The sequence below is a fragment of the Melanostigma gelatinosum genome (assembly GCF_949748355.1).
Source record: "Melanostigma gelatinosum genome assembly, chromosome: 23".
NCBI classification, from domain to species: Eukaryota; Metazoa; Chordata; class Actinopteri; order Perciformes; family Zoarcidae; genus Melanostigma; species Melanostigma gelatinosum.
Window position 1 is genome coordinate 5,016,785 of NC_136656.1, and position 9,929 is coordinate 5,026,713.

The 9,929-nt window shown below is 46.8% G+C and overlaps 1 protein-coding gene across 2 annotated transcripts in view; it reads right to left on the minus strand.

Moving 5' to 3' along the window:
* Positions 1-4,162: 4,162 nt before the first annotated feature.
* tesk1b (testis associated actin remodelling kinase 1b) overlaps positions 4,163-9,929 on the minus strand; it is a 16,745-nt gene continuing 10,978 nt past the window's right edge. The window contains exons 7-12 of one of the 2 annotated variants that reach the window (XM_079295309.1): positions 7,948-8,038; positions 7,587-7,670; positions 6,950-7,036; positions 6,132-6,228; positions 4,892-6,036; positions 4,163-4,807 (exon numbers count right to left, since the gene is read on the minus strand). In XM_079295309.1, coding sequence (XP_079151435.1) covers positions 4,925-6,036; positions 6,132-6,228; positions 6,950-7,036; positions 7,587-7,670; positions 7,948-8,038 — 1,471 coding nt within the window. In that variant the 3' untranslated portion in view covers positions 4,163-4,807; positions 4,892-4,924. Of the gene's footprint in view, positions 6,037-6,131; positions 6,229-6,949; positions 7,037-7,586; positions 7,671-7,947; positions 8,039-9,929 lie in introns of both variants that reach the window. The other variant, XM_079295308.1, reaches the window with a different exon arrangement.

Consider the following 9,929-nt stretch of genomic DNA (forward strand, 5'->3'; position numbering starts at 1 on the left):
TGTTGATACGAGTGAATTGTGTATTTTTTTTCCATCATTTAAGCCCGAAATGGTGCTGCTATGCAGCGTTCATGGCGCGCAACGTGTTTCTTAATTGAGCATTGCTGACCATCTGTGGCTGGTCGTACCGTCGACGCTGGGGGTAGAAACCGGTCGGTGAGTCACAGAGCGAGTGACTAAGCATTTCCTGCCACACATGGAAAGAGGAGCGCACAAATTATACATTTCCTAGAATGGGTTCCTTGTTGTATGCAGCCACCGATTAACTTTAAAAGAAACAAACTGCAGAGAACAAATACGTTTTAATTATGCACCTGCAGCAAACGAAGCTTTAACTGGTTTTAAATGCCTTTAATCAGACAGTTATTAAAAAGGTAGTGAGCTTACTGCACATATGTCCCCTCAATCACTCATCAGAGTGCACAAACAAACATTCACTGCAGGACAGAATTAAACGGAACACATGCTATACTAGGCTGCAACATGAATGGGAGACTAGACGAGTTAAAAGTAGTAAATAGACATTTAAAGAACACATGAACTAAACAAAGAAGAGCCGAGATCCCTGTCGAAAAGGTCATAGAATAGCATGTTGAAAAAAGTCGTATATATGTGTTAACTGCTAAAATGTTATATTGTCTGAAGTGTACATTTTGAATAAACTGAATACTCTAATGATTTGAAATGATCAATTTGTCAAAAACACAATTTAGAGTTTTACTTGTATTTAATTAGAAGTAGTCCAATAACAATTTGAACATAATTCTGATCCACTTATTACCTTTCAGCTTTGCAGTTCGTAGTTACAGTCTTGGCAAAAACTGACTGCTCTCTATCGCCGATATAAAAAGTCAATTTCAAGTGCAAAAACCTACAATTACAAGACTAACAGTCACATCAGAAAACACACAAAAGTTAAGCTGAATGAAATCTACTGCAAATAGAAATGAAAGACAAAATGTCCGACCATGTATCCGCTCCACCGTTGTGTAGTCAGGTGCTCTCATTTGCACACGCCAGCTTCTTGCTTCATACATTAATCATCTCTCCACAAGCAAAATAAGCACCACGCTTATAAACAAAAGCCATACACACTGGCGTATACATGGAGCTTTGGATGACCCCCAAGGTCTCTGTGGACTCTGGAAAAGGTAGAGAGGGGAAACAAACAATGCCGGATGGCCAAAAACCCAAATGCTCCCCAATGTTGCGGAAAGAATGCAACACCAGCAAAACAGAAGGCAGAAAAGCGAGATGGCAGGATGAGGCGTCGGTCACGGGTAAGAGGCAGCTCTGTTATCTCCTTGGGGGGGGGGCTGTTTGCGGCATGTGGGGGGTCAGATGTTCTTGTTCATGAAGCTCATGGTTTGGATGAGGCAGAAGAACCGCAACCAGATTTAGATTTTTCACTGAACCAGTTGTACGTACACAGAAAAACAGCTCCTTTTGGACACGTGTACTACAATAAACTATTCCCGCTTCATTGGCGATTCTCACTCACCAGTCGATTCTCTGACAAGCAGTCAGAGAAATGGGGAGCCACGTTTCTATCACTCGATGGCAGACGCCACGAAACAGAGTTACAAGTGAGAGGTCATCTGGTGGCTCGCAATGTTGGGTCATGACCTTTGATCTTGCGCGTAATGGACGCCGGTCAAGTACGGAACAGCATCTCCAGAGCTGGGAGGGATCCGTTAACGTTTCAGCATGGCGAGCGACACAGTGGCCTCCTGAAGCTCAAGATATTGAATCAGCCATCATCAGAATTTGTGGAATAAATTCCACTGATCTGGTCAGTCTTGGTTAGAGGAGGAGTCTATGGAGATTTGGTCGTCGGCAAATTCCAGGTGGACGTCACAAGGGTCGATAGGGACCGAGGCGAGGGGCAGCAGAGATACTGGATCGTGAACGGGCGCCTCAATGAAAGAAAACAAAAAATGAAGATTAAAAATCTGTCATTATAGGCAGTGGACTTTGTATTAAAAACACTAAATCAAACATACCGGAATCTTGGGTTGACTTTCAGCGGTTGGTTCAGTTTCGCTCCGTCTTCTCAGAAACACAGTGAGAAGTGGAAAAAGCAGCAGAGACGTCAGCCCGATTCCCAGAAACAACGCAGGCAGCAGTCCCGAGGAGAAAACACAGCACAGGTTGAACAAATCGCTGCCCCAACAAACATACTGCAGAATAGAACCACACACACACACACACAGTGAGGCTGCAGAATGAGCCAGAGACCCTTTGGACTCTGCACAAAGTCCTGAACATTTCTCAGCATCATCTGAACCGACCCGCTGCAGTGGGCAAATCACTCACACCTTTGAGAAATTCAGATGTGGTTTTTAAATTTAAGGGCTGAATGATTTTGGAAAAAAAGGCCGTAATTGCGATTATTTTGAGTGAAAAAGATTTTTTCTTCAATCTTTAGAATAGGATGTGTAGCTCTGCAGCGCGACAGTATTTATTTAAAAATGGTATTTTGAAACAGTATTTATTTAAAAATGGTATTTTGAAACTATTTATTTAAAAATGGTATTTTGAAACTATTTATTTTAAAATGGTATTTTGACTCCTGAAAAACAAATATTCTGTGGAGCAGAACAAAGTCTTTTCTCTTTCATATCTTGCAACCACTAGGTTTATACTGTAATTTACTGGAGGGGTCCTGCAGGTTGGGAAATATTTCTCTCATCAATGGACACTTATGTATTAGAGAACATTGCATTGTTTTTAATATGAGCACCAATGATCCATCACGTCCTGCGTGCTTGTTTGTTTCCCTCTTATGGTTAAATTGTGCTTAAACTTAAGGGCGCTTCAGGTAGATGCTAAAAGGTCATGACTGGATTTAACGGCCTCAAAGCTTTAAAAAGATTCGTCTTCAGTTTTCCTCCCACCTGACTTGGAAACCTGACTTGATTTTTATATATCAATAATAGAACAAAAAGCATGTCAGACCTGGTACTCTGATTGATTGAGCTTGTTGTACACAGTTACTGTGGTCCACGGGTCGATCAGTTCAGAGACGGGACAACACCTCCTGCTGGCCGCACAGGGGAACTGCACCTTCACCAGCAGCTGGTCGTCTTTCAAAGAGGCCGAGACGGAGGGAGGACTGAAAGCTGGAGTGGGGAAAGGAGAGAGAGGCTGTTCATTTTCATATTTAACATTAAAAAGATGATTGTACTTTTAAAAGAAACTATTTCAAACAAAGTGCGACAGAGAGAGGGGCACCAGCAGGCTCTCTGTGCACAGGTTTATGAAACTGGTGTATTGCAGGAACTGCAGACTCTCACTGATTGAGTCTTTGTCTGCACGGTGGTATTAAGACTAGCATGGGGACAATCCCACCGCAGGAGACATCCTAAGTCCAGTGATTCCACAGCAGTGTAGCAGACTGACCCAGTCGACCCTGGGAGGTTGTCACGAAACACACACACACCAAAATAGCACCGTTACACAGATGCTTGTTAACACTTGCAAGCATGAGCTCTTGCAGAGGAAGGAATGGCAGAAACACAGGAAACTGCTACAGAGAAGTCAAATATAAACACTTTAGATATTAACTTCAGTGCTCACCAGTGATCAGCAGGGCGACGACGACGACACACAACCCCAATCCCACCTGGTGTCTTCATGGCAACGTGGTGATCTGGATCACGTGAGATGGAGAGGGTCTTAAACGCAGCCTGCACAGCGCTGTAGGCGACGGAGTCCTTTCAGGAGCAAGACAAGGTGTAAAGGAGGAGATGCAGTAAGCTGCAGGGAGGTGGAAGGGGTGGAGAGATGAGGACTCAATTGAAGGCCGGTGATTTTGTCAAGAGAGCTGGAAAGGATGTAATCTACTTAGACGAGAAGTTTGAGAGACTGAGACGGTTACAGGCCGAACAGAAACTCCTCTCATGATTTAAATATATGTAGTATATACATTGTTCTATCAGATAGAAAATAATCCATCCCAAAAGTAGCCCAGACATTTCCCTTAGAACCGCAAATGTGAACCTCACTGTGAGGAAAAGTCACGTGATGATCACCACAGTCCTGACAATCCATCATCCGGGCACCAGAGCTGCCTCAATGGTTTCATACTAATCCACAAACAGTTGAGATCTCAGTCTGGATCTCTCACGGCCATTAAAAAAGTAAAAACGCAGATACATGCCAGGAGAACTGCATTCTATAATTTTATTCAATGCCATCTTTAAATAATAAGAATCTGTACATCTCTTAAGTAGGTCTTTGACCATTCATTCCAAAAAGTCATAATAACAAACAGAGTTTCCTTATTAACAACAGTAATACAGTTGAAGTGCTTAACCAGGCGCCCCGAAGGGCCAATAGAGATCATACAGCAACAAAATGGTCAAAAGAGCGGTGTACAGCACACTCTTTACACTCTCTCTCTCTCTCTCTCTCTCTCTCTCTCTCTCTCTCACACACACGCACCCTCTTGATAATTAAATACATGAAAGCAAAACTGCCTGTTCATTCAATAACAGCACCAAACATCAAATATCATTGCAGCAGTAATAATACTAAGCTTAACGTTCCTCATTTTCAGCATCATCATCATCAGTCATGACAATCTTAACATCTGCGAATATACAGGGTCCAACCCACTGGGCCCCAAAGTGGAGCGTTTACATGCTGAACGGTTCCGGACATCGTCAATCGTCAGTCAGGTCTGCACGTCGCCCTCAGCCCAGCAGGGGGCGACGTGCAACAATGTGCCAGCAAAGACGCTGGTTCTTTGTCCCACAGCTTTCACAGAGAGAGTCAGCCTGGAGTGCGATTCAGTAAAGTGTGTCTGGAAAATAAGCAGGGTATTGCTGCGTTAATCTGTGCAAATTCGAAGAAGACCCACTTAATGTCCAGGGAAGAGCTTCCTCACCATCTTTTCCGTGTGTATTTGGTGTTTAGAGGTTTATCTCTGCGCCCCTGGTAAGGCGAGTGCCGGCTCCAGGCTGGTGGTGGTGGTCGTGGGGGTAGGAGAGGGCGCCAGGCCCTTGGGTGCCGGATAAAGCAGCCCACGCGAGGCTGCGTGGTCCCCGTTCAAGTTCTTGTAAGGGTTTCTGCGCGGCCGAGGTCTGAAACACACCGAGGGGAAGCGGAGGCCCGCGAGGCAGCAGCCGGGACAGGAGATCACCTCCTCCTGGTCCAGAGAGTGTCTGCTCCCGGAGCCGAACGGGGACGAACCGGCAGCGTCGCCGGGAGGGGAATGGTAACCGTTGTCGTTCGGCGTGGCGTCGCTCCATCCCACGGGTCGACTCACGACCACGTTGTTGTTGTCCAAACGAGAGAGGGGAGGCAGGCACGGGGGCCCGTTGGAGATGGCCGACCCCCAGCCGTTCGAGAAGGGAGGGATGGAGGACTGGAGGGGAGTCGAGGAGTGGGCCGGAGGAGGGGAGAGCTCGGAGCAAGGAGATGAAGTGCTGTCTTGTGTGTTCGGGGAGCTGGTGCAGTCCATGGGCTCTTCCTCTCCCCCACCACCCTCCTCCTCCTCCTCCTCCTCCTCGTGGTCCAGTAGGTCCAGCGACATGGGCTCAAGGGACAGAGGAAGCCCAGAATCAGTCCCACTCCCCTCCCTGATCATCTTCTCTTCCAACAGTCTCTCTTCTTCACTCATTCCGTTCGTCTCGCCGTCCAGCTCAGTCGTGGACTCCTCGGTCAGGACCGTCTTCGGCGGCGATGCGAGGTGCGGAGGAGGCGTACACGGCAGCGAGTGGCAGCGCCGGTGCCTCCTCGGTAGCTCGTAGCTGTCGATCTCGGACCCAGAGGGGTCCTCGAAGTCTGGTAGAGGGGGCAGTGTGAAGGTGAGGGAGATGACGGACTTACTGGGCGTGTCGAACAGCTTGATCTTGCCCCCCTTGAGGTCCTCCCTCTGAGAGAAGGGGTTGATGCGAGCGGGAGTTGCTGCGGTAACAGAGGGGGGCGTGTCCGGTGGGTGGAGCATGTCAGACTTGCTGCGGGAGAGGCGAGGATCTGACAGGATGCAGAGGGAGCGCCTTCGCAAAGGGCCAATTGCTGGAGAAACCGCTTTAAAAGAAAAAGAGCGAGTGGAACTTATTAATCTGCAGGATCACACACGTTTAGCATTTGGCGCCGACAAGTAGAGAGAATCGATGACTCACCTTTGACTGTTTGTTCGGCCTTCTGTTTCTTCTCAGCCTGTCTCCTCTCCAGCTCCACCGCGATTTGGGAGAAGGACGGACGGAGCTTTGAATTCATCTGACCGAAACAAAAGTCAACAGATTGAACAAAAGCACGAAGGAAAGATACAAAAACTACCGTCATCTTTAAAAGCTGCAGTGCAAAATTAAGACAGATTTGATCCAGTCAGCAGTTTTTTTTATTAAAAGCAATTGAGGAGATGTAAACCTGGTTTGGACGTTAGACGGATGGATACCAACCCTCTAATGACGTTAGCCCATTAAAAATATGGCTTTCAAGCGTTTAAAACACAGGTTACAGAACGCTCTACAAGCTCTGTTCAAACATGACCGGATCATTAAGGATGAACGTACAACGCTGCAGCTAAATCTGGAATCTGGCATAAAAGAGGCGACGCAAAAGCTGCTTTTTCTTCTCCCAAGCGACGCTGTAGATAACTTGTACGCCGATCTAAAACCAATACAGTAATATATCACAGCCCTGCAATAAATGAATGGGTATAATGTGTTGATTCAGCTGTACATCATTTTGGAGGATGTAGTTATTTGGGGCTGTTGAACTGTATTGTACATGAACATAATGCACCTACAATTGAGCCGACAACTTCCTCAGACTTTCTGACTAAATATAGAGCAGAAATAGGCTGATGATACAGGTTTTTAAAGGGCTGAGAATCTGTCTACAACTTGGACAGCATTATCTCAGGTGTGTGTGTGTGTGTGTGTGTGTGTGTGTGTGTGTGTGTGTGTGTGTGTGTGTGTGTGTGTGTGTGTCTTACATTACAGCAGGTGAAGGCCAATTCCAGGAAGTCAGGAGGACAGTCTCCCACCATCTCCTGAAAGCTCGCCTCATCCAAACCAAAGTCCTGTACAAAAACACAAACGTTTTAAAAATGCACACGAGAATTTACATTCATGTCCGTGTGTGACCTTTTGAAAGAAACGGTCCCATTACACCCGATGGAGACGCTACAATCGGTGTAATGTTTAGCTGAGCTGGTAGTGACAGGCTGAGTGTAGTACTAGTAAATGGCCACAAGGGGGACAATGTCCTCATCTCAACTTTAAAGGCTTTCCGTTTGGGTTAACTGAGGCTTTTTAGGACATGCAAACATGTCAAGATAAGAAAGTCAGCTTCCTGTTTGTTCAAGATGACAAATCAGCAGTTAGACTACAAACGTAAAAGATTCTTTAAAATCATCTCTGGCATGGGGAAACTTGGTGCATTTCACAATACTGACAGACTTCAGGCTGTCATTGAATACAGGAGCAGTCCTCGACTTGTACATTATCAATAACGATTTAATTAGTCATGCAATGATATATTAAAGGGCTCTGTGACACGAGACGTGCATGAGATGATGAGAATGTGATGATAAGGGAACAGAGGAAATATTAACGATGACAACTCGGTACCATAGTGCGGGGCAGGAAGTCGGGGTCGGCTTGTATCCTCGCAATAGTCTCACACAGGATGATCCCGTATGCAAACACATCCACCTGCAGAGACAGGAAGACGAGTCGATCAAAGAGAGCTCCACATCCAACGGGTAGAGATGAGATCAAATAAAACAGGGAGCGACACCAGACACCTCTTACATCACTAAATCCCTGTTTGCCTTCCACATAACAACTGATTCATTAAATATTTATTGCTCGACTTCAATTCCTGGGGACTGGCTTTTATTTGATTGGCTTTCATCACACCCGCCGTGGACCTTGAACTCTTGCAACAACCTGCAGCTGAAAGGTAACGACGACGGCGTTCTGTCAGTACCTTCTCATTATACACCTCCCCTCTGAGCACCTCCGGGGCCATCCAGTAGGGGGAGCCGACGACAGCCAGAGGCTCCTGGTCCTCTTCCTCACTGCAGAGACGAAGAGGAGAGAGAGAGACGGAAGAGGAGAGAGAGAGACGGAAGAGGAGAGAGAGAGACATTAGAGGCGAGAGAGAGAGAGAGAGAGAGAGAGAGACGGGAGAGAGAGAGAGAGACGGAAGAGAGAGAGAGAGACGTTAGAGGCGAGAGAGAGACATTAGAGGCGAGAGAGAGAGAGAGAGAGAGACGGGAGAGAGAGAGAGAGAGAGACGAGAGAGAGAGAGAGACAGAGAGAGAGAGCGACAGAGAGAGAGACAGAGACAGACAGACAGAGACAGAGAGAGAGAGAGAGACAGAGAGAGACACGAGGGAGAGAGAGACAGAGACAGAGAGAGAGACAGAGAGACACACGAGGGAGAGAGAGACAGAGAGAGAGAGAGAGAGACACGAGAGAGACAGAGAGAGCGACAGAGAGAGAGAGGTTCTATGAGGTGAAACTCTGAGTGTGGCTGTGTGCAGTGTTTTGATGTTCTGTGGAGATCGTTGAGCAACTTTAGCTGAATAAGGAAGGAAGGAACATAAGAATGTGCACACACACACACACACACACACACAGCTGGCAGATACTTCCTTTCTGTGCTATTTCCATCTGCTACTGTGGGTTATGATACTGCAAAAAAAACAAAACCGCAGCGAGGGAAGTGATGGCAGAAGGAAAGATGAGGAGCCGAGACGGTCGTGGCTCCCAACGTAAACACCATTTGGAGAAGTAGAACGACAGAAAGGAGCAAACAGAGCGAGTGCAGAAGGGAAAACAGCTGAACAGAAACCAGTCCGGACACCAGAGGAAGGACGGGAGAGTGAAGGAGAGGACGACTTGTTCTCCGAGGGGCAGCAGAGATCCAGTAAGAGCAAAAAGGACGGGAATAGTTTGCCTTATTTGGAGCGCTTCTCCTAATCCCCCTTCATGTCCTCCCCTCCACCACACGGACAGTGGTATCAATCCAACACAAACTGTTCAAAAGGGTCCTCAACATCACTCACTCGCTGTCAGCGCTACAGGACACAACAGTGTTTGGCTAAAATATAAACGCAAACATGACCTCGCAAAGGAAGGAAGCGCAATTCACCAGCTGCTGTTGAAACACACGCTGGAGCAAACAGAGGCCTCGTGTGTGGAAGCTGCAGGCATGCGAAGAAACACACACACACACGGACAAACACGCAGGTGGAAATCATCAACTTCTGAGCTTTGTTTTTAGCTGAAGGGACATGCACGCAACTCATTCAGTCGAAAGCAGTGACAGTAAAGACTTGTGTAAACACGAAAGGTGGGCGGCGGACGGGGACACACACACACACACACACACAGAGAGAGAGAAGGGAAGGCCAGGTTACAGTGGCAGCTGTCTCATGTCATGCTAAATGACTTCAGATAGAGCGAGGAGGACGGGATGGGGAGCTAACGGGACGTAACCGTGTGACGCGTGTGTGTCCACACGCGTGTGTGTCCACACGCGTGTGTGTGTGTGTCTCTGACTTACTGTCTGTTGATGCTCTGTGTGTTGTTATCATTTCACTGTTTGACTGTTGATCCGTTTATGGAGAAGGAATATTCATTAAGACAAACCGTCTAATTTGAGTCGTGGACTTAAATCCAGAACTAGAGATGCAAATATTTTCATACTGGAGCTGATAAACTTTATATTTTCCAATTTTGGAGATCTTTGTCATTTCCCCCCATTTTACATTTTGGAGCGTTTCATTTGCACAACACGATAAGTCACAATGAACACTGCTACATTATATTCGACAGCCAACACTTTCACCACTTCCTTCTTCGCCTTCAAGAATTTGACATCGTTAAGGGAGCGATGATGTCACTGGAGAACCAGCTGAGGGAAGTAAAACCCGATAGCTGTAACTCCGCTGGCCGTTTACA